This window comes from Mustela putorius, unplaced genomic scaffold (assembly GCF_011764305.1).
Source record: "Mustela putorius furo isolate JIRA1106 unplaced genomic scaffold, ASM1176430v1.1 tig00000224_pilon_pilon_pilon, whole genome shotgun sequence".
Lineage (NCBI taxonomy): Eukaryota > Metazoa > Chordata > Mammalia > Carnivora > Mustelidae > Mustela > Mustela putorius.
In genome coordinates this window covers 9,413,298-9,438,455 of record NW_025421321.1, presented here as the reverse complement: position 1 = coordinate 9,438,455, position 25,158 = coordinate 9,413,298, and the positions used below count along the sequence as shown (strand labels likewise).

The 25,158-nt window shown below is 43.2% G+C and overlaps 1 protein-coding gene across 2 annotated transcripts in view; it reads right to left on the bottom strand.

Annotated features, from left to right (window-relative positions):
* RFX8 (regulatory factor X8) overlaps window positions 1–18,924 on the bottom strand; it is a 72,430-nt gene extending 53,506 nt beyond the window's left edge. The window contains exons 1-2 of one of the 2 annotated variants that reach the window (XM_045077687.1): window positions 18,727–18,924; window positions 5,479–5,602 (exon numbers count right to left, since the gene is read on the bottom strand). In XM_045077687.1, the coding sequence (XP_044933622.1) occupies window positions 5,479–5,602; window positions 18,727–18,881 (279 nt within the window). In that variant the 5' untranslated portion in view covers window positions 18,882–18,924. Of the gene's footprint in view, window positions 1–5,478; window positions 5,603–12,975; window positions 13,235–18,726 lie in introns of those variants that run through there. The other variant, XM_045077688.1, reaches the window with a different exon arrangement.
* Window positions 18,925–25,158: the final 6,234 nt, after the last annotated feature.

Below are 25,158 nucleotides of genomic sequence, written 5' to 3'. Positions count from 1 at the left end.
GATCTTAAAGACACTAAACATGTCATGCTCAAGTCACACTATTTCCATCTGATCAAGCTGCGGGGCAGGTAGATAAGGAAAGCGCTGTAGAGCCAGGCTACCCAGGACTGGGTCCCCTTGAGGAAGTGTCCCAGGCTGCCCTGTGATGAAATGACCAGGTGTGGGCTGACTGATAAGCTAACCAAGGGAATGCCTGGCTGGCTGGAAAATCTTATTCAGGGACACCTTGCAAGCACAGAGTGTACTCCATGTCTTGCATGTACTCCTATTGCTTTCATTTCTTGAATGAAGGATAACAGATATGCATTTCAAATATGGGAAAAGACTGGATGACCTACAAGATTCAAGAAGATACTGGGAAACAGAACTGCAGATTGAAACTAAGAAGCTAAAATACAGGAATAATAAAGAGTGGCCGTGCCTAGGTTCAAATAGTTACCTGCATAACAACAATAATCTGAGAATAATACTTTATATTTATGTAAATACATACAAATACTTCGTATTTAACTCATGTGAAAAATACTTAAGGGTATTTCTGTTGACCACAACCTTAAAATGAAACCAACAAAGTGTCTTGGAAGGATAAAAGCCAATAGTAGCTCTCTTCCCCCCCTCCCCCATAAAAACAAGAGCCCTTGTCATTTGAGCACTCCTAAGGCACTGGGTTGTACCCTTGGGGCTACCTACATTTTAAGAAGAACATCAGTAAATTGAAGTCATAATGAAACAAGTGGTCAGGAAGGTAAAAATTTGGGAGCTGAGGAATATTCAGTGTGGAGAGGGGAGACAAGGAGATGTAAAAAATTGGTTCCAATATATTTGAGCAGCTGCTATAGTAGAAGACTCTCCTAAGTACTTTATTATTACCAAAAGTTCAGGACTTCCATCAATGACTCCATTTCAGGGATGAAGATTTTGGCTAGAGGAGTGGATCTAAAAATGTAAATGTTTTGGAAACAACAATGGAATCCATAGAATTGCTTGTGGGAGGATAATCTGGAGCAGTCACTTTGGAAAATAGTTTGGCCCCATCCCCAGACATCACAGTCGCACACCTCCTTCGCCTGCAAGGTTCATCTCAGGACATAAATGCCTAAGAGAACATCTTCATGTGCGTAGTAGGAAATACACACGTGAGCATTCACAAGAGCAAAATCTGGAAATAACCCAAATGCATATTAGTAGAACAGCAGATGAGTAAATTGGAAAATATTACACAATGGTCAAATGAATCTAAGATGAGTCTTAATACAATATTAAGTGGACAAAGTCCCAAAGATGACAAATAACATACCCCTTTTTAAAAAGTTGAACAACAAAAATTTAAAATATGCTTTTTAGAAATACATATATGAAATAAGTTAGATGAAAGTCAAATAGGATCTTACAAATGAACCTAAAAAGCAAAACAATAACAAAACAAACTCACAGATACAGAAAACAGGTTGGTGGTTGGCAGAGGCAAGGGGCATGTACTGGGAGTGGGCAAAAGGGGTAAAGGTGGTTAAAGGGTTAAAAAACACACACAAATGCACTAAAACTTCTTTTTTGATGGTTCTCACCAGTGGGGCAGGGCAGGGAGATGGGATATGGGGCAACTGGTGTGGTGCTTCATTTGGGGTGGTAGGCTCACAGATGTTTACCACATTATTGACAAGAACTAAACACCTAGATGGAATTAGGCCATGCATAAACCCATGATGACAGTGTGTCATGAACTAATGCAGTTCTGTCCACCCGAGGGCCACCAAAAAGAAGGAGAAGGCACACATAAAAAGGAAGACTGAAGGGACGGATGGAAGATACTGAATCGGCATAATTGTGGCCCAGTCAGCAAGCCCCTGGTTACCCATATCATTTCAGCCCAAGCCAGATGGCTACCCAAAGTAGTATGGCTGTGCAGATTGTGAGCTGCCCCAAGGTCCCTGAGGAGTACTAGAGCAGGTTCTCATCAGCCTGTGCTCTACTTGCCAAGCAAGATCCCGGGGCAGGACTGTGTTTGCCCAAAGGAAGAACACAGAAGTGTGCCACCCCATCACCCAGCTCTATACCCCTTGACTGTCTCTGCCCAGAGGGTGCATTTTGTTCTCATTAAAGTTCCAGCCAGAGGTACTTTCAAAGGGATCTTACACTGAGTTTGGAGGTGGACCAGGTGACTTCCAAGTTCTCTTTGAACTCAAGGATATTTTTGAGAGAATAACAAGTGGAAAGAGGTCTGATCCACAATTCAGGAGACACTGGAAGGGCGCAAAATTCGCCATCCAGAAATGAATCGCTTTGGCATGTGGATAATTTTAGGCTAATTAAAAAAAGACTTTATTTATTTATTTCAAAAAAAGAGACAGCAAGAGAGGGAACACAAGCAGGAGGAGAGAAGCAGACTTCCCAATGAGCAGGGAGCCCAATGTGGGGCTAGATCCCAGGACCATGGGATCATGGCCCAAGCTATAGGCAGCCGCTTAAACACTGAGCCATCTAGGCACCACTTGGCTGATTATTTTTAAGAAATAGAAGGTTCAGGAAGAACGTTTGACCTTTCCCCTAATTGCCTAAAAGAATTTAGAGGACCTGCTATTTTCTAAAGGAGGTATCACTGTAGATAACTATAGTATAATATGAAAGAGGTGTGGAAGATAAGAATTTAGCAAAATCTGTTTGTTAAAATTCCTCTCATTGTTTCTGTATGGCCCAGCTAACATTTGCTTACTAAACATTAAGTATTTTTCCTTTTCCTATGAATCGCATGCCTTCCCTTTTGAAGTCCCACTTTCCTACCCTCTTCTCCTTGGCTCTGGATGGTATAGAAGCTTCAACTGCCTGACTGCCAGGTAGAACATAGTGAGCCCCCATGCATACAGAATTAAATTTGATTTTCTCCTGTTAATTTGTCTCTTGTCAATTTAAATCTTAGGCCAAACAAAAGAATCTGGAAGAATATAGGAAAATTTTTTTCCCCAAAACACCACCCAAGCATTGCGACTAGTTGAGCGATCCTCAGCCTTCACTGGTGCTGGTTTGTTTTCTTGACTTCTAATGCTACCTGCTTCAGCCAATGGCTGTGACACAAGACAAAGCATTAAAGATGCCAACTGTTTCCTCCCCACCCATAGGTCTTTCCTGCAGGCCTCTCTTGCCCACAGACTGTTACAATATTTGTCACTGGGCTGGAAGGTCAGGCATAATATCATGGAAAGCACCATCCAAGCAGCCATAATGAGAAATCAGGAAGCCAGTGAAAGAAGCTGGCTTCTGGGAAGGGGCATGGAGCAGGCCAGTGGAGAGAAGCAGAGACCCAGTGGTTTAAGGATATACTAGAGAGAAAGGAAGGAGATGGCCTGGTGACTTAGAATCTAGCTGTGAGCTCTCTGAGATGGGAATCACCCATTCATGGTGATTTGGATTGGAATCATTCACTGGTGATTCCAATCACTGCACAATTGAAATGTGGCTGGTCCAAACTGAGATGGGCTCTACATGTAAAATACACACCCGATTTTTGAGATTTGGCATGAAGAATGAAAAAAATAACTCAATGATTTATAATATTGATTCCATGTTGAAATAGTATTTTGAATATTTTTGATTAAATTTTGATATTTTTTACTAAATTTCAAAATAATAAAAAATTAATTTCACCTTTTAAAACTCTTCAAAAATGAGGATACTGAGATATTTTAAATTATATCTGTGGCTCCCATTATATTTCTGTTAAACAGCAATGGACTAGATTCCATTGCCTAAACTTTACAATAGTATTTTACAATAATATTTCATGAGATATCCCTTTTACAATACTATTTAATGAGATATCCCTTTTCTTTTAAAAAAAATTCTCCTTTTAACTTATTTCCAGATGTTGTCTGCATATTTCTAAAAACTGGCTGGAAATGTGCCTTGAAAATAAATACAACTTTATAATTGGAAATTATTATTGTTACTTTAATAATGATCAAGTCCTATGATTCTATTAATTACTTCCATCAACAAATCCCACTGGCTCTGTTTCCCAAATATACCCAGAGTTTGATCTCTATTTCCCTGCCCACTCTCTGCACACCTGGCTCCTCTTGCCTCCCTGATTTGACCTCAAGGTCCTGAGGACCATCCTGGTTCTCTCCCTGTACTCCTCCCTCTAGCTGTTGCAGCTTCTTTGCTGTTTGTGCTCCTTCTTTCCTCAGGGCCTTTGTACTGGTTCTGCCTGTGTTACTCTGTTCATATCCACATACTCACTACATTATCTCTTCAAAGTCTGGACTCAAATGTTACTTCTGAGGGAGACCTTCCCTGTTTGCCTTCCCTAAAATTGCAACTCTTACACACACACACATACTCCTTATCTCCTGTTCTATTAGTCCCCTCAGCATTTATACTACTCTCGTATACTATGTATTTTATCTTATGGATCTGTCTCCTCTGGCTATAATAAATTTAGCAAGGGCAAGAATTTTTCTGTCTTGTTCATTATTGTATTCCCAGCATCGGTAACAGTGCCTGGCACAGAGCAGCCGTTCAATAAATATTTGTTGTATGCGGAGGGTCTCCGTAGACTATTCTTGTGCTAATAACTGTTTGCTGTATCTTATATAATCTACACAAAACTCCTGACAAAGCTCTGAACCTCCAGAGGAGATATCTGATAGTCAGTGAATTTTCTAAGTACAACCAAATTGTAGGAGCACCAGCTCTCTGATGCTACAAGTGGCTCTTGGAGTTCATGTGGTGCGGAATGTTGGCATTTCTTTTTTTCTTTTTTATTTTTTTTAAGATTTTATTTATTTATTTGACAGAGAGAGACCACAAGTAGGCAGAGAGGCAGGCAGAGAGGGAGGGAAGCAGGCTCCCCGCTGAGCAGAGAGCCTGATGCAGGGCTTGATCCCAGGTCCCTGAGATCATGACCTGAGCCGATGGCAGAGGCTTAACATACTGAGCCACCCAGTTGTCCCTCTTTTTTTCTTTTTTAAAGACTTACTTATTTTAGAGAGAAAGTGAGCATGAGTGGGAAGGGCAGAAGGATGGGGAGAGAGAATCCAGAGCAGACTCCCTGCTGAGCATGGAGCACAACATGGGGCTCCATATCACGACCTGGGCCCAACACCAGCACCAAAATCAAGTCAGACTTAATTTACTGTACAACCCAGGCACACCAAGTGTTGGTATTTCTATGCAGGGAATAATGGCCCAGCAAACCTGACTGAATTTTGGAATATTTGGAGCTGCCACAGTTGTATTTTCTTGGGTATCACTCATTCCTTACCTTTTCTGGCCCCTCACTGCAAAGCGTGGACAAAGGACAGAATGGCTTTTCAAGGAAGATGAAGGAGTATATTAACCATCTGGTTGGCTTCCAAGAGTGAAGCCAATTATTCCAACTGAGAACCCATCAGACGCAAATCAATTTTAATATTGCCTCATCAATTCACTTGCATACTTTTTTATTTTTTAACTGAGTACTGTTTTTTTATCTTCACAACCTACCTTCCCAAATGTGGCTGGATTGACTTGGTTCTGAGCATTTTGACCACAGGTTTCCACATAAATCTCATACATCAGGCAGCGAGGCACACTGTACCCTTCACAGATACAGAAATTGTCAACCAACCTGGGGGAGAGAAAGAAAAGGCAGAAGGAATTGGCAACAGTTTCTCTAGGGTGGAAAATTCTGTTAAGAATCAATAGGTTATAAAAAATAAAAAAAATAAAAAAAAAAAAAGAATCAATAGGTATGGGGGCGCCTGGGTGGCTCAGTGGGTTGAGCCGCTGCCTTCGGCTCAGGTCATGGTCTCAGGGTCCTGGGATCGAGGCCCGCATCGGGCTCTCTGCTCAGCGGGGAGCCTGCTTCCCTCTCTCTCTCTCTGCCTGCTTCTCCGTCTACTTGTGATCTCTCTCTGTCAAATAAATAAATAAATAAAATCTTTAAAAAAAAACAAAAAGAATCAATAGGTATGGAATCCAAGGAAATGAAACCTGTTTAAGTCACTGAATGCGAAGGCTCACCAACCAGCATCAACAATGTACCTTTTTGTTCTCAGCCTAGAGATAAGTATATTGACTGTGGGTCTTTTTTTAAAGTATATCTTTAATTTTAATTCCAGTATCAGTAACATATACTGTTAATAATAAGTTTCAGGTGTGCCATATAGTGCTTCAACAATTCTATACATTACTCAGTATTCATCATGGTAAGTGTACTCTTCATCTTCATCACCTAATTCATCCAGCCCCTCCCCGCTTCCCTCTGAAACATCAGTTTCTTCTCTATAATTAAGAGTCTGCTTCTTGGTTTGACTCTTTACTTTTCCCTTTGTTCATTTGTTTTGTTTCTTAAATTCCACATAGGAGAAAATCATATGGTATTTGTCCTTCTCTGACTTATTTTGCTCAACATTATACCCTCTAGTTCCATCCAGGTCATTGCAAATGGCAAGATTTCATTCTTTTTTATGGCTGGGTAATATTTCATTTGTATATATATACCACATCTTCTTTATCCATTCATCTATTGATGGTTACATGGGCTGCTTGCATAGTTTGGTTCTTGTAAATAATACTGCAATAAACAGGAGTGCATGTATCCCTTTGAATTAGGGTTTTTGTCTTTTTTTGGGTAAATACCCAGTAGTGTGCTTACTAGATCATAGGATAGTTCTATTTTTAACTTTTTGAGGAATCTCCATATTGTTTTCCAAAGTGACTGTGCCGGTTTGCATTCTGATTTTGGGCCTTTAGATAATCAACATGGTGGGCTTTTATTATTGTTTTGTTTGTTGCTTGGTTGGTCTGCTTTTGTTTTTGGCATGTAGGCATATTAAAATGAAGCCTAAATTATTGACTCAGCAGACACTGTTTTATGTCCTATTGTAAATGTTGCAGCCAAGATCTCTGTAGCTATGAAGTGATTATTTACTAGCTATACCATCCCTGTAGGCTTGCCAGTCCCTGTATGCTTGTGACCCAGGGCCCATGTGCAATGCTTTGTCTCCCTCCCCCAGTTGTTTACACAATTTTAAAATCTGAGTCATTTAGGGCAAGCCACGATATTTTGGTTCTTTAAACTGAAAGAAGATGTAAAATGCAAGACACCAAGTTATAGGCAATACACTTTCACTCTCCAGCTGAGTGGCATTTATATGTGATCCGGAGCATTCTGGGCCTCTGCTCGGGGTGGGGTCTTCAACTGATCAAGTGCTCCCATACTTGGGGGGAGGTGGCAGTCCCTTGGCAATGAGGGGTTCTTCCTGGGGCTCACAGCCCACAGCCAGCCCTGTGGGGACAGCTGTGTCCCTGTTCCTGCAACTGGTTTGCGTGTGGGGCAAAAAGTGGGCAAGACTGACATCAGAAAGTGTGGTCCTCAGTCACAGCTGATCCCAGCCCTCGCTTTACTGGTTGAGGAGAGACTCTCAGAGTTCCCCCTCATTCTTTTAGAGAAATATACAGAGCAAGCCAATATAATTTTTAAACACAGAAGAATTTTTTAGTAGGACATTTACCAATTCATCTCCTTTCTCATTGATAATAAGCAGTTAATTTTCTGGGATGAGGCACATGGAGGCACAAATTTACTTTCCCTCAGAGCTAAAGACACAATTGTTGACCCCAACGACTTCCTAGTAAAAGGAAAAACCAACTCATGGGAGGTGGGGGGAATCTTTGGCCCTGTATACTGAGGTATACCAATTACCACAGGTCAGGCACCTTAAAACAACAGAAATTGGTTTTCTCACAGTTCTGGGGGCTGAGAGTCCAAAATCAAGGTGTTGGTAGAGCTGGTTCTTCCCAGAAGCTCTGAGGGGAAAGTGCTGTATGCTCCTTTCGTGGCTTCTGGTGGTCACTGGACATCCTTGGCTTGTAGATGCGTCACACTCAGACTGCCTCCATCTCCACCTAGGCTTCTCTTCTCTGAGCATCCCCACCTCTTCTTATGAGGAGCTAAATCCAGTATGATGTCTTCTTAATTAATTATATCTGCAAAGACTCTGTTTCCAAATAAGGTCACATTCTGAGCTTCCAGAAAGATATGTATTTTGGAGAGGCACTATACAACGCAGTACCTGGCCAGGGGGTATTTTCCAAGGGCCTTCTTGACATCGTTGTGAGAACATGCCATACTTTGCCATGGTTTAAATATAGCTGCTATGGCACCAATTATTTGGCTCCGATGTCTCTTGGTGGGGAGGGGAGAGGCAAATTCATACAACTAGGTGATTTTTATATTTCTTTTGTTAAGAAACCACTCGTTGATAGATGAAAAGCCTATGCTTGAAGTATTACAAAAGATAGCTACACTTGGGGAGCTGCCAGAAAATGTGATAGATGTTAAGTTCAAACTCACTGTGGTTTATTTATAGCTACTACTGATTTAGTAATGGAATGGTCTCCTTAAAAAAGAAACATGCAAAATACTCACTCCTTAAAATGAACTCTAGTTAAAATTTTTGCCAACCCTTCTTCCTTGTCACAGAAATTCATTTGTTCTAAGCCTCTATGAACTGTGTCTTTCTCTTTCAGAATGACATTACTGAGTCAGCCTGTTATCTGGGTACACAAGGCCAAGTGATACTATCAGTAAGAACGACAGTAAAGGTCCGGGATGGGAGTCTTCTCTGACACACACCTAAACACAGGACTGCCTTCTGGTCTGAAGCCTTGAACTGCCACATGGTCACTTTGCTGCTTCGATCCTGGCTGCTCATCATTTCTGGCCATGCCTTTGGTGGTTCCCCAAAGTTCCTAGCCAGATTTCAGAGATTGGCCTGTGGTGGGCATCCAGCATACATTAACTGGGAAAAATGGAAGGTTTGAAAGGTTTTAGTTTGTCTAGAGCATCTGTTCTGGGTCATGCCTTTACTTCAGCTCAAATAGTAGTTGGTTCAGCATTTAGTCTCCACATGCATGGGAAATTATGATTTTTAAAAAAGATTTATTTACTTATTTGAGAGAGAGAGAGAGAGCACGCATGAGTCGGGGGAGTGAGGGGCAGAAGAAGAGGAAGAAAATCTCAAGCAGACTCCCTCCTGAGCACTGAGCCTGACTTGGGGCAAGATTTTGTGACCCTGAGATCATGACCTGAGCCAAAATCGAGTCAGATACTTAACCGACTGAACCACCCAGGGACCCCTATGATTTTTTTTTTAAAGTAAATGATTTTTTAAAGTAATCTCTGTTCCCCATGTGGGGCTCACAACCCCAAGATCAAGAGTCATGATGCTTTATTAATGGAGTCACCCAGGTGCCCCTCAAAATTATGATCCCAAGTATTACCCTGGACTTCGCACCACACAGATAGGCTTGTATTCTGACTCTGAGATACCTCCTAGAGCTTTTGTGACTAGGCAAAAAGCACATGATGTGCCTAGTACACTTCTTGGCACAAGGAAGCTCTTTACGGTGTCATTTTAGTGTATACTTCCAAAATATTCAGAGGAAGCAAGACGTCGCTGTTGTAGACAGGCCTCACAGAAATATCTGCAGTAAATGAGCCTCACTTTCAACTACATGTGGGTCTAAGGAGAAGCTGTTGGGGGTGGGGGATTGTGTAGGCAGTAGGCTGGGCTGAACTACTGGCAAGTGAGATTGGTTAAGCATTTTACTCTGTGTCACTAAAATGTGTTTTGGTGATCCATGATTATGAAGCTGTGGAATGAATCAGATCACTGAATTCCTTGCTTAGCTGCCTAAGAATGGTATTTACCAGGTCGCACTGTCAGATGAAGTTGATTGCTAAGATTGTAAAAACATTCATGATGTTCTCCTTGTTTTGAGCGATGGACAACTGGATAGTAGCCAACATCAGAGCGCACATACTTAGCCCTGCGATTCTCACATTTTCTGAGCGCTCCTTTCCATGGTAAAGAAAAACGAAATGCTGGGAATTACACATGCTGGAATTATAGTATCCTGATTCAGCCTGATCAAAAGCTCCTATGAATTCTGTATCTTTCAAAATAAATTTGCATTTCATTAATTTCAACAGTCTGCAGAAATTTGAAAAAGCCATGTCATATGTGGGAGACAGTTATTTTAGACTATGGCCAAGCTCAGCATGCATAGGGATTAGAGGATGTGTCGTAGTTTCATCTGAGGTCTGAAGCCAGGGGTCCCACCATGTCAGACCTGTTCGGTTTGCACTCCCCAGCAGGGGACGTCAAATCTCTGCTCTTCATCCCTTTGTGCTCCCCCCGAAGTCTGATCACTTCTCTCTCCATTCCTACCGTCCTTCCTGTGTGTGAAACAGAAAATATCTGTTACTTCTGTTCTGGGAGACTGTTCTGCTCCTTGCAGGACCTTTCTCCTTGGAAAATTTATCGTGTTTAGGACAGTGGCACTAAAGTCTCCAAGGAATGCTGAGGACCTAACCAGTAACTGGAAAATGAAGCAATGAAACAATGCTAAAAGTGGAATGTTTTTTCCATGTGACAATAACCAGCCCCCTCTTTCACTCAGAAAGAGTGTCTAGACAGCTGGCCCACTCGTACCCACTGCCACTCTTCTAGGAAACTGGTCTCCTTGGACATCTTCTAACTCCCACCAGGAAGCCAAGGCTCTGGATTACAAACTCAATCCCTCTACTGTGTGTGTATTTGGCTTTTAAAATATATATTTATCTTTTAATTGTGATAAAATATACATGACAAAATTTATATTTTAAAATGTAGAGTTCAGTGACATTAAGCACCTTCTTGTTGTGCAAACATCACCACCATCCAACCATAAGAACTTTTTTCATTTTGCAAAACTGAAATCCTATACCCATTAAACACTAACTCTTCCTTCTCTTTCCCCGAGTACCTGGCACCCACCATTCTACTTTCTGCCTCTATGAATGGGAATACTTTAGATACTTCATACAAGTGGAATCACAGTATTTGTCCTTTCATGACTGGCTTATTTCATTTAGCATAATGTCTTCAAATTTCATCAATATTTAGCATGTATCAGAATTTCCTTCCTTTTTTAACCCTGAGTAATAGTCCATTGTATGTACGTATCATATTTTATACAAAAAGTTGTTTCCACCTTTTGGCTACTGCAATATAATGCTGCTATACATATAGGTATGCAAAAATCTGCTTGAGTCCCTGCTTTCAATTCTTTGGGGATACATGCCCTGAAGTGGAATTGGTGATCATATGGTAGTTCTATTTCAATTTTTTGAGGTGCCGCCATATTGTTTTCCATAATGGTTGCACCATTTTACATTTCCACCAGCAGAACACAAGGGCTCCAATTTCTTCACATTTTTGACAAAACTTGTTATTTTCTATTTTTTTTTTTTGTCTGATAATGGCCATCCTAATGGGTGTAAAGTGGTTGGCTATATTTTTATTTTTATTTTTTAAATATTTTATTTATTTGACAGACAGAGGTCACAAGTAGGCAGAGAGGCAGGCAGAGAGAAAGGAGGAAGCAGGCTCCCTGCCGAGCACAGAGCCTGATGCAGGGCTCGATCCCAGGACCCTGAGATCATGACCTGAGCTGAAGGCAGAGGCTTTAACCCACTGAGCCACCCACTCAGGCGCCCCTGGGCTATATTTTTAATGCCAGTGTTAAAACCACCAGTACCAATGATCTGTTAAACATTCACCTCATAGACTGAATGCCTAAAGAGCAGTCCTCTACAGGCAGCTATGCCCTCTTCACCTCCATTTCTCCACCTCCTTCCCAAACTTAAACAGCATGACCTCTGCGTTTTAGAGGCCTGCAGAGGTGGGTAGGAATTCATGGCATAGGACTTGAATTAGTTTTAGTTTGGCTCAGTGCTAAAATGGTCTGCACCATCCTAAGTGATTTAGGGCACCTGCACTGAGGGCAGCCTGCATTATGTCATTTCACAGACAACTTCAGGAGGCTGTCCAGGTATATTTGAATCTCCAATCATTCTTTCAAGTCTCTGGAATATAACACAAATCCAGAAAGTCTAATTTACTAAACGGTGACCTGGAATGGTTGACAAAGGCATCCTTATAGGTTTTTCTTCTAAGAAAGAGCCACTCTGCTGAGGGGTCTGAGTCAGTGAGTGTAAAAGAAAGAAAGCATTGCTGTAGTATTCTGAAAACTTGATGTTTGCTCTAATATGTATTCTTTTGATTTTTTTTCTCCTATGCAAGATAAAATATATCAAAAATTTTCTCTTGGAAGAAAAGAGTAAAACCTTAAGCCTTTTCATGTTATAATCACAAACACACCCTTCATTTTTCTATTTTGCTCACATGACTTTTTCAGAAAATCTTTCCTGAGAAATATTCCTTAAAACCTTTGAAAAAAAGTAATCAGATATCTGCTATTTGTACACCTTATAAAACTTAGGTTTTAGATTTTAGGACTGGTTTCAATTATTTTCCTATTTATGAAAAGCGACAAACCCATGAGTTCATCAGTCCCAGAGGCTAATGATATTTTTCTTTCCAGTTTTTCTGCCCCTATTTAAATAGCCAGAAGTGAATTTCACAAACAATGTGGAATGCATTGTTAAAGCTAAAAATTGCTTTGCTCTAAGTTAGAAAACATCCCATTCTGGATCTCATATTGAGGGGGAACATTTCCTCCCCTGGCCAGCGCCCACGTGCCTTCAGACGTATATGTAAGAGCGGGACCAACTAACAGGCCCCCCAGTGTGGGGCCAGTCTGCATTGCTTCCCTCCGTTAGCGTGACCAGCAGGGAAGCCCCCACATGGAAAACCCACACCAGGAGGCCTTGACAGTGTGTGCGTGTCTCCAGCTCCATCCGCTATCAAAATGCACTGGTTCTGGATGTGAAGGGCTGTCCTTCTAGCGCTATTTATCAGGGCCCCTGTAGCACCACGCGGTCACTCCTCGCACTGGGCACTGGCCGGATGTCCTGGGGACAGCCGCAGGGGGAGTGACGTTTCCCCCCTTCCCTGCCCCACCTTTTCCAATCTACCGGGTCAGACAGCCTCGCCTCCCAGCCTTGACCACGAAACCCGGCCCGGTGCAAAGGCGCCCTGGGCGGCTCACCACTGGATGATGCCGCTGTGCAGGCCCCGGGTGCCCCCGCCGCCCGATGGGGAGGCCGGCACCTCCTCAGCCATGGCTCTGACCAGCGCCCGCCGCACCGAGACCGGCAGCGGGCGGCTGCTCCGCACCCGTCGGGGCGCCGCCGCTGCTCGGTGTTTACTTTAGAGCTAGGCGCGCGGGGCACGCGGGGGGCGCGGAGGGGCTCGGGGACTGCAGCCGAGACAACCCGGCCGGAGCCCCAGGCTCGCGGCGGACGCTGCTTGCTGGGTCGCGCCCTGAGCCCTACGGTGAAGGTTGCTGGGAGCGGGACTGGGGGAGACCCGGTCGCGGGGCCCCTAGATCAAAAAATCAAAAGACAGAGATGCCTGGGTAGTTAGCAGGTTAAACCCTCTGCCTTCGGTTCAGGTCATGATCCCCCGGTCCTGGAATCGAGTCCCCCATCGGGCTCCTTGCTGGGCAGGGAGACTGCTTCTCTCTCCACCTCTGCCTGCCACTCTGCCTGCTTGGGCGCTCGCGCGCTCTTTCTGACAAATGAATGAATGAATGAATGAATGAATGAATAAATAAATAAATAAATAAAATCTTAAAAAAAATAAAAAATAAAAAAAGATTGAAAGACAGAAATACAGAACGCACTCTTCCCACCTTGCTACCAAGCCATGAAACAAATGAGGAAGCAACAAACACAAACCAATGTGTAAGTTTTAAATCACGTCACAGCAGCGGTGACTAGCAGTGGTCCTCAACCCTGCTTGCACTTTGGAATTACCCGAGCGATTTTCAAAAATAGTGACGCCCAAGAGCCAACCCCAGAGGCTCCGATGTAATTTGTCTGGAGGTGGGAGCAGCCCAGGCAAACAGGCTTTTACAAGCTCCCCGGCAGTGTAATGATGTTGGTGTGCACCCGGCACTGAGAACCACTGGTCCTGGGAGTTGTAAGGGAGCTGGCATCAGGATTTTTGAGGCCGACCCCAGATTACTCCAGTGGTGGCTGGGGCTGAGAACTGCTGCCCTGGAGTGATTCCCCAAACCTGTAGGTAGCTAGGACCAGGCCGTCCTTGCCCTCAGGAGCTGTATGTTCACGTCACTAATCTGTGATGTCAAACTGCTTACTGTCTCCCAAACTAATGTTGTTTACTGAGGAATTGTGTGGCTATTGTAAATATTAAGTGACCTAATAAATGCAGGGCATGTGGAACGAAGAGCTCAGTCAGGCAACAGCTACTTTGGCTGCTGACTGCTTCAAAGTCCTCTCATAAACTCTTCTTCATCTAGGTTAAAAAGACACTTAACACTTGCTGACAACTTAACAACAGCAACAACAAAGCATTCCAATTAGAAAATGGGCAAATGACTTGAATATCTTCTCCAAAAGAAGATATACAAATGGCTAATGAGCACATGGAAAGATGCTAAACATCATTGGCCATTACTGAAATGCAAACCCAGATCACAATGAAATATCACTCTACACTCATTGGGGTTGCTCTTATTAAAAATAAGAAATAAAAACAAGAAAATAACAACTGTTGTTGAAGATGTAAAGAAACTAGAACCTTGTTCATGGCTGGTGGGAATGTAAAATGGTGCCGCTGCTATAAATCCAGGTGGGGTCTCAAAAAATTAAAAATAGAATTAACATATGATCCATCAGTTCCACTTCTTGGGTATGTACTGTTGGGGAAGAAAAATTTTCCTTTACCCTTCAAAGATTCTTATGGCTGGCCTCGGAATTAAATTTACATCAGACTATTAACAGGAAAAAAACAGATTTGATTTTGTAAGAATGGGAATCCCACATACACGAGTGGTGTAAAGACAGAAAGGTAAAATGAGGTATATATGCCATCCTGAGCTGAGGAATGGGATAGGAGTCTGGGGCTTCAAAGGGGAATAGGGCAATTCACAGGACAATAAGAAATGGCAAATGCTTGGTAATTAGAATTTGCCCTGCCATTTGGATGGGCCACTTAGATAAAATTTATCTCTGGTAGTAATTTTATTCTGGGAAAAATCCCCAGTTTAGACTCTTCTCGGTAATTAAGGGAGGAGCAAAGTTTCTCGTGAGCCCAGAGGGTCTCAATTGCCTGCAGCTTAAAACAGTCCACAATGCCTAAGTGACACATTTTGGGGAGACTTGTACTGAATCCCTTCAGTACCCAAAAGAACTGAAAGCAGAGACTCAAACAGATATTTGTAATTCGTACCCCCTATTCATAGCAGCATTACTCACAATAGCCAAAAGGTAGAAGCAACCCAAAGGTCCATCAAAGGGATGAGTGGGGAAATAAGACATAGTATTTGTATTTACATACTTGGAATGTTATTCAGCCTTAAAAAGGAACGAAAGTTTATTACATGCTACGATATGGATGAACCTTGAAGACATTACGCTAAATGAAATAAGCCAGTCACAAAAGTATGATTCCACTTATTAGGTACCTAGTATAGTCAAACTCAGAGAGACAGAAAGAATCATAATTATCAAGGGCTGGGAGAGGAAAAATTGGGAGATGTTGTTTAATAAGTACAGTTTCAGTTTGGGATGAGGGAAAATTTCTGGAGAATAATAGTGGCAATAGTCGCACAATGTAAATATACTTAATGCCACTGAATTTTACACTTAAAACTGGTTAAAATGGTAAATTTTATGTTACGCATATTTGACCACATTTTTTTAAAAATCTGCCTCAAAAAAAAAAAAAACAACAAAGAAAAAAGATACCCGGGGGTGCCTAGGTGGCTCAGTTAGTTAAGCATCTGACTCTTGATCTCAGCTTGGATCTTGATCTCAGGACTATGAGTTTGAGCCTCATGTTGGGCTCCACACTGGGCATAGAGATTACTTTAAAAGAGTTAAAAAAAAAAAAAAAAGCCCCATCCCTACCACTAATACCACGTGAACACATTTGGGGAACCACTTTTGGAAGCAGGGCTGAGATTCATTCAAAAAACAGCAATGGCTGCCTTCCATGTTACAGCACTAGAAAATAGCTTTTGGTGCCTGGGTGGGTTAGTTTGTTGGGTGTTTGACTCTTAGTCTCAGCTCAGGTCTTGATCTCAGGGTCATGAGTTCAAACCCCACACTGGGCTCCACGCTGGGTGTGGAGCCTCCTTAAAAAAATAAAAAAATAAAAAAAATAAAGTAGTTGTTGGGGCACATTGGGAGGTCTCCAGGGCCAGTACTCTTCCTCCAGTGGGGACACAATCATCGGGGTATCGGGACAAAGCTCCAAAAGCAATTCCAGAGGAGAGATCGCAGGACATTCATTAAAGCACCTGAGCCTTGAAGTTTGGCCGGGTCAATGGAGCCAACACCAGATGGCATCTGACTCCACTTTGGCGAGCTGCACCAGGAATCAGCCTTGTTCTGAAAACTTGGGGAGGGTGTTTTTTCCAGGGGAGGGGACCTCAGCTCGGTCCCTGCCAGACGCGGCAGCCACAGCGGCCACACGATGGCCTGGACAGGGAGCAGCATCGGGGCGGGCGGGGCTTGCCCCACCAAGGCCTCAGCAGCACTCAGCCTGACCGCCAGCACGCTGAGGCCGGCACCGGGAGCCGAGGTCCACCCAGGGCAGAGCAGTGAAGCCAATGCCAGGAATGCCCCATTCTCCCATCTGACCCCCGAGGAAGTGGCGGCTGTGCTCCCGCTCACACCACGCTTTGGGCCCTGCCGGGAGCTGCGCTCCCTCGCTGGAATTGCCCCTGGGACCGAACAGACAGGTTCAAGGCGGTTCTGGCTACACTCATGGGCCAGGTGCTCGGGCCCCAGGGCCCCCATGTTGTCCCCGGTCACCCAGCCCATGGAAGAGAATCTCTTCCGCGCCTTCTGAATGCATGTGGGTTCGACTGTTGAACACTATCTGCCTCTCCCTGCCTAACTCGTCTTGCTTCAACCCTTCATGAAGTTGTCATAGGGTAACAGGTGTCTGAAACCCCTGCAAGCCCCATCCAGTCCGCTGGCTGCAGCAGGGGCTCGGTCACTCAGATTCCGCAGGTCAGCGAACCAACCCAGGCTGTGATTATCAGTCCCATAAATGACACGCAGATTGGCAACAGCTTGTTTCATGTAGTGCCAGGAGACTCTGCTGAACAGGGAAAGCTGAATGGTAACTACGGTGAAGAACTAGCAGGCGGAGAGATGAAACAACGAAGGTATGGAAGGTTCTCCAAAGAAGCTTTCTTGAGTTCAGCCCTTCTTCTCTGGTTGTTTCTAGAAAGGTGGTAGGTGTCTCCCGACCTCAGCGGGAGCCCTCAGGACCTGTATGCTGCTTCAATGGGTTTGCTTTGCCTTGAGTGCTCACACCCTGGGCCTCCTGCAATGGGGGCAGGTCCTTCTCAGCAGCCTGTGGAAGCTGAGAGTCTGGCTCCTGCCATTCTTCATGCAGGTCCTGCAGCAGCTCCCTGCCACCCAAGAAACTTCCCAAGAGGCTCACTCATTTCCACAGAGACTGGAAATAACCAAGAGAAGAGCCTACTGTGATTAGGTTCAACTTGTTAGGTCTTACTATGTCATTGTGATGATTATGTAATATTTGCATATTTACTTTGCTCCAGTCAGTACCAGGCACTGGAACAGATCTTGGAAATATAATGGAACACCTTGACCCTCTGATTGACCAGTGGTCTCTGCTGTTTACTACATCAAATATTAGATGCAATGAAATGCAAACATTACTTTGCCTTGGTCCAAAGCTGTTGAGGCCAGTTGGTTAGTGGACTAAAGACATGAGGCCATGGGGTCAATTTTATACCTTCCACCCAAAGGACCAGTTAATTTCTTCTATGACAGGTGACAGCTGGTGTGCCTACTTTGACCAGCCCTCTTCTAGATGCACTCTGAGTAGCTATGTGCTAATACAATAACACTCTTAGATTTACTCACAGTATATGCCTCCCTAATGTGGTAAATGTGCAAAAGACTGCATGTGACTCTTTTACTAGTAACATAATTAAGGTTTTCATTTGCGTTGCACATATAGCCACATAGACTGTGGAGTAGAAATTAGGTCTAAAATTTATTTTATTTTCAAAGAATGTTTCATTGCAACTGACATAACAAAAAACTTGCTTTTGTTGCTTTCACTAATGAGACAGCCAGACCCATGTATATGCTCTCTTGTACCTGAAAAGTGCAGTCTCCCTCTAACTCAGGTTCAGCACCCAACCGCTAATGTCCTATATCATTACAGGGAACCAAAACCTTAAAGTTCATATCAAACAGAATTCCAATTCCTCATGTCACATTTTACACACAAAAAGCGTTTTCTCCCTCTGCCATAGAATATATCTCTTTCAGCTAAACAGTGACTTCTGCCTACTTCAGTCTAATTGGTTTCTAGATTATCCAATTAGTCTTATTTCACCTTCTAAAAGGGCACCAGCTGTGCCTTATCCTTGCACAAAACAATCTCTGATCTGGGGTGCTTAATTTCATTCAATCCTTGCAATTATTCACTTTCTGTGCATGTACCAGGTGTCTTCAGGCAATAGATGTATTTTTAAATAAAGCTAATGAGTATAATGCATTTGGTCAAGAATATACCATGTAGTTAGTATCTGCAGGGACAGAGCATTTCAGAGAACAGACAACTGCATGTTTCATTGTCAGCTGGAAGAAACTTTCGAAGACCGTTGGGCTCTAAATCATTAAGCCGTGGAGACTTTCAAACTATACTGGAGCAAAACAGTCTCATTGGAGAGATTCTAAATTGCTATCATATGTTAAAATTTTCATTGGTCTAGACTCACCTACGGAGTGTCTGGTTCCTGCTGTAGTTGACATTGATTGGGTACACCACATTCACAGGCATGAATATGCTGGGAACGAAATTCCACCCAAAGCACGTATCTGCTATTTCTTGATCTGAAACCCATGATTTGGAGCACCTTGGAGACAAAACCATTTCTGTAGAGGTTAATTGCTACCAATCCACAGTCTCTCCCCTCCCCAACTTTTGCACAGGTCACATGAAAGGCTGGCCACATGAAGGATAACAAACAATATTATCTGCAGAGGAACTCAAGGAATGTACGGAATGGAAGGGAACAGCCTTCATTCATCACAGAATGCTCATGAATAATAATTTGTAGAGGAATATGTTTGAACTCTTGCTACATTAAAAGTGGGCTTTTTCTGAAGTCCGAGAGAAAACCAAGCAAACCCAAAGCAAAAAGTGGCTTCCTTTTTTGCAAAGGAACAGTAGGAATTAAATAAGTCATCCTTTTTGAGCTGCCCCATAACCTCAAACAGCAACCGTTCAAATCATAATCATGTACAAAATTGTAAATCACATCTTAATTTGTTTAATAATTTTCTAAGAGTAAAGGCACACTAATGCAATTAATTTTTAATAAATTAATGCAATGCAATTAATAAATTAATTAAGTTAAACTTAAAATAAACTAAGTTTGTGTAAATACTATTTTAAAGGTTTTTATGAGCATGGAGAAATTATTTTGGGAAAAGCAGTTTTATACTGGTAACATTAGCTGACTTTCTGGTGTGACAGACCTTCATCTTTCCTCACAGTTTATATTTCTCTTTGGTAAAAGCATACTCCAATAGCTGTTTGCTGCAAGCTATTCTGCATGGAATTATCTCATGATATCCCCACCATGAAATGAATTTCACTAAAGCATCAAAACACATGTTTGACGCATCTTTCTGAAAGCAGCTAAAGGACAGCAGACTGTCTTTTCAGCTGGTTGTGTGACCCCCTTCTGCTAAGTAGGAATTGAATCCCCAGCAGAGAGGCAGGGAGAGTGCTATAATTTAAAAAAGGCATCTGCCTATATACTTTGTTGCGGGATGAAAGTAGACACATCCTGATAGGCGCCTAAAGATTGTTAAAGAATGTCTTATGAATAGAAGCTTTTCTTCATCTGGGTTAAAAACCACTAATATGAAGACCCCAAAGAGCTAGGCCACAGTGCAAATAGTTGTTGAGCTCATCGTTCTCAAATACAATCTTCACATGCTGTCACTGGGCCAGGACCTCTCATCCACACCTGTCTGCAGTGAAGTGGTCCATGTCCTACCTCTCCCACTGCCTGGTTCATTTCCCAGCCAGACCACTCAGTTTGTAACACTTCGAAGAAGCTTGCAGAGGAAGCAGATGAGTGAGGAGAAGCTGAGGTGAGAGGCCATGGAGCCAGGGAGACCTATAGGGAGCAGATGCCCGATCACCTTCTAGACCCCAAGTGGCTCTGCAGTACCTCCTGAAACCTGCAAGATTTCTCTGTGTTCTCCGATGGACTGCCTTTTCACATGAGTTAGTGTCAGCATATTTCCTTTTCTTATCACAAATGGATATGTTTCTAATACTTATGCTTTGTTTTTTTTTTTTTAGTGAGGATTCTGGGAAAAGCAGGGTAATCCCACACCAACCTTGAGGTGATCATTTTGAAGTATACCTGGTATATCATGGCTAAGCAGAGGGAGGGCTAGATTTGAACCTTTCACTCAATATATATTTATGAAGCACCTATGTGAACCATATGCATGCCAGGGCCTGGGGCAGGAAGGACATGTTGCAATGGTACCTGCCCTCATGGTCTCCACAGCAATCACTCATCCTGACAGAGACAAAGACATGAAAATAGAGCTAACCCCAAAAGAGTTTGCAAAATTGAACACATTAGATAGTGGTTGAAAGTCTGGCTAGGGATCCTGTTAGAATGGACATATAACTCAGGGTCATGGGGTGGGCCTCATGGCAGGGAACAGAGTGAAGATGGAGTGAGAGCTCAGGGGCCCCTAAGGCCCTCAGGAAAAAGGGTGCACAAGTCCTCCCTGGAGGAAGGGTGACTGAGGTCTAACCATGGCCAGCTATGGATGACGGCCATGCTGCCACCACAGTAGGAAGCGCTCATGAAGATAAGGGCACTGCTTTGCATGATAGGGGCCAGGGAAGAGGACAAGGCCTGAGAAGGGACCCATGTTGGGTGGGGTTTGCCTGGAACAGTGCTGGTTTATGCCTGCTGCCCTTGTGTGACTGTTTCTTGCTCTCTTCTCCATTCTAAAGACTTCCCTGCCTTACACTGTGAGTTATGTGGTTCTCCCACACAGTAAGCCACCTCTCCTCCCCCTACGGCTTGGGGCCATCTTGGGGAAAAACAGGGGAGGGAAATGAAACAGAGATAAATCATGTTTCCCTAAAGAGACTGGGCATGATCTCAGAGGACAGACTGTATCATTACAAACTGGACTCGCTGTAGCAGTTTGGACTAAAATATAGATTTCCCCCCTTGTACCTAACACGTGTAGAAGACAGCAGTCCTTCTTAGGGTCTTCTACATGATTGTACGTTTAGAGGAGCATGAGAGGAGCATAGTAGTTGCCTCACTTCACAGGGGGAAAGGCAACAAGAAGAGACGTGAAGTGACCTTGTCCCAAAGTCATCCAGTCACTAAGTAGCAGAACACCTGGGGCACAGCCTTAACCACTCCACGGGGGGAAGTCTAAGTGGCAGTTTCCTTGGTTACAAAATGGGCAGTGAAGTAGCTACCATCCAGTGTTGCTGTGAGGGAAAAAGAAAGTCAATGAAGCCTTTAGCACAGTGCCTGGTACATAGTAAGTCCTCAGAAAACTTTTTACTGTTGCCTATCTTACAACTGTCCTTGCAAAGAAATAGGTAAAATGATGTCAGTTATTTTGAAATTTTGGGCACAGGGATATTATTATTGTTATGTTTGTAAAGAGAATCCTTAACCATTTTATTTTACTTACTCATTTTATTTATTTGAGTGAGAGAGAGGATGAGAGTGGGCTGAGGAGCAGAGGGAGAAGCCGACTCCCCACTGAGCAGGGAGCCTGATGCAGGGCTTGATCCCAGGACTCTGGGATCATGACCTGGAGTGAAGGCGGATGCCCAAGGGACTGAGCCACCCAGGCGCCCCTCCTTATTCATTTTAGATATACACGTTCAAATATTTACAGATGAAATTAGAGGATATCTGAGATTTTCTTCAAAATAACCCAGTTGTCAGGAGTGGGAGGAAGAGGGGAGAGATTGGCAGGTACTGATGACTGTGGAAGCCATGGGGTTGAGGAAGTTCATTATACTCTCTTTCCACTTTCATGTGTTTGAAATTGTTCATAATAGGGGTGCCTGGGTGGCTCAGTCACTTAAATGTCTGTCTTCAGCTCGGGTCACGATCCCAGGGTCCTGGGAAGAAGTCCCGGGTTGAGATCCCTGCTCAGCCGTAGTCTGCTTATCCCTCACTCTCTGTCCCTGCCCCACCCCATCCTGTTCATGTTCTCTCCTGTGTGGTCTCTCTCCCTAATAAATAATAAATAATAAAATCTTTTAAAAATGTTCACAATAAAAAGTATATTTATGTATATACCTATATTTGAACCTATGTTCTGGGGGATGATGCACATGTAGACAAAGACACACACATACACCCACACTAGTTTCAGATCTGCCTAAAACCCCCTTCAGTATGTAGAATATGCAAACATAGTATATTATTAACAGTATAATTAACACTAGTATTTTATCAGTATGCAATTATTTAAACTCTGGTTTAGTGTTCTGTAGAACAGCCTTGCAGCTAAGTGTTCTGTACATGCATACAAAAAATTCTTCTTTGGAAACTTCCCAATACTATAGTTCTATCTTCTGTCTTAGTGAGTCACAGATTATATTAAAGGAGCTCAGCAGTCCTACAGTAGATATGCCTGTTTAACTTCATTTAATTTAGTGTTTACAAGTTTCATTGTCTACAGATTCCCACTCCCTCCCCATTTATTTGTCTGTTTTTACATAAGACTGATTACCACTGATAAATATCTTGAAGGATACTGGTTGCATGGAACTCAGTTTGGGAAACAGTGGTATGAGCTATATCACAGATTAAGTCGGATCTTATGTGGGCTGTCCAGGAAGTGTAGGCGGCTGTTAAACGAATGGTTTCTAGAGCTTTAACAAAAAAGGAAGTTTAGTGTCCTAGTCTCATGCTTCCTTTGTCCACTTGTCTTCTCCCTTCTCTCCTTCCCCTGGCCCCAGCTGCCAACGGCCACATACCCAGAGAAGAAAAAGGGATGGCCTCGTGGGCACATCGCACTCCTCTCCCAGGGGAGCAGCGTCTTTGGCTGTGGTGTGGACGGGAGGTTAGAGAGACAATTCTGGTTCCCTGGGGCTCTGGGTGGAGGCTCAGCTCCTACTCTTCCCTCCCACCATTTACGCAGCTCAGGCTTTCTGATGGCCAGCAGAATCCAAGTCAGGTCCTATCCAAGGAGAGAGAACATAGGAAATTTAAAATACACACGCAGTCATGTTTTATACACTCAGCATCTGACATGATGCAAATGAATTTTCTCTGCTCTTCCTCTTCACTAGCACCTGAACTTGTGTTTGAGCCCTGCATGGAAAAGCCCTGTGAGAACTGAACCCACTGATCAGTTTGGCATTTCCTTGCTCTGGAAGGTTTATTTTAAAAAAATAGTAAAAATAAAAAGAGCGTGATCACAATTGCTCAAGAAATATGCTGAGAGTCACAGAATGTTGATTCACAGACTCACTTTTTATTTGTCCGCCCACCAGACAATTAGCCACTTCCCTTTCCTGACCCTTGTGCTGCCCAGGCAAACACCCGCACGCACCTTCCTCCTCATCCTTTACTCTGTCAGGGGCCCCCAGCGCCTCTGAGATCCTGGAGTGGGCCCCTCCCCGCCGATCCCTCCACTGTATCTTCTCTAGCCTTCCTTTCTTGGGTCTCTCATCATGTGGAGGGCTGGGAGACTAAGGAAATCTTGTGTCGACGATGAACATTACAATACTAAAAATGCTAATCCCTAACACGGTTGTTGTTACCATTTCATCACATTTGCTCGTAAAGCTCATAAAACACTGTCATGTCCATCCATTTATGGAATATTTTTTTATGTCGGTCAAAACAAAACAAAACAAAACAAAACCCATTCTCTAGAGAGAAGTTAAGCAGTTTGCTCAAGATGGTACAGTTGCAATTTGTATTGCAACTAAGTTTGTGGCCTAAGTTTTTGCTATCGTTAACATTTCTGTCATACTCTGGATCCTCAGTTTGCCAAAAATGACTGCAGTGATGTAACCACACACCTGAGGATTTCCCTTCTCTATAAGTATGAGCCTATAGTTTCAAATATTCATACAGAAATTATGTAGATTTGAATATCTTGTTCTCTAGCCTCATCTCACTCACCTCCCCAAAGCACAGAACTTGTGGTTCCTTGAGCTGCACATTTGCCTGTCCCAGTGCCTTTGCACAACCTACTCTTTCTGCCTGGAATCTCTAGGCTTCTGTTCATCTTCTCCCAGCTAACTTCTGCCCAGCCTATTTCAGCTTAATCTCTGCTTGTCCTGGCAACCTTTCCAGGCCCCTCTTCTTCAACCAATTTAAGTGAGTGGTTGCCCAGTGCTCTCCTCTACTTCCCCTGGGCTCAATTCTGTCCTAGCATTGTTTAGACTGTGGTCTAACACTGTGTGCTCAGCTGTCCTTCCTCTATATGGTGAGCTCCTTAAGGCAGGGACTGATGAGCACAGTGGTAGGTGCAGAATACATATTTGTTGAATGACTAAAGTAATGAGAAATGTCCTCTAGAAAGAGATGATAAGGAACTTGAGTTTTGTGTTTCTTAAAAAGGAACCATTTCTTGCATTGTTTGCTTCAGCATAATATTTTCTATTTCATAGGGTGGGGGTGGCCTTTCTGCTTGGACCCATCCTAGGAGCCATCACTTGAACTTCCTGACTTTGTTGCCTTTGCCACATCAGATATAGCCCACCATAAGGAGGCCTGCTGCATTGGATTTCCTCTGCAAGGAAGAAAAACAAAACAAAACAAAAGTCTCAATTTATCACAAAACCCAGCACAGGAAAGCTTAAACAATGACTCCCAAACTCAGCTCTCAGACTGCTGAAAAAACTATTTGTCTTATACAAGGAAGAGAGTTCCTCAAATCCAACAAAGGCAACTCTTCTTCCTGGATAAAGCAGCTTTGCCAGGAATGAGAGGAACATTCACAATACAGGTTGATGGTGAGGGACTTTTGTGAACCCAAAAGACTACTGGAGGGAGGAGGGACTGACAGAATCCCGCCGAGGAGTGGACCCATTCAGTTGTGAGGATGAGATGGACAACAGCTATGACTTACAGCGTCTTTGGACAATAGACAAGTTTAAAAATAGACCATGA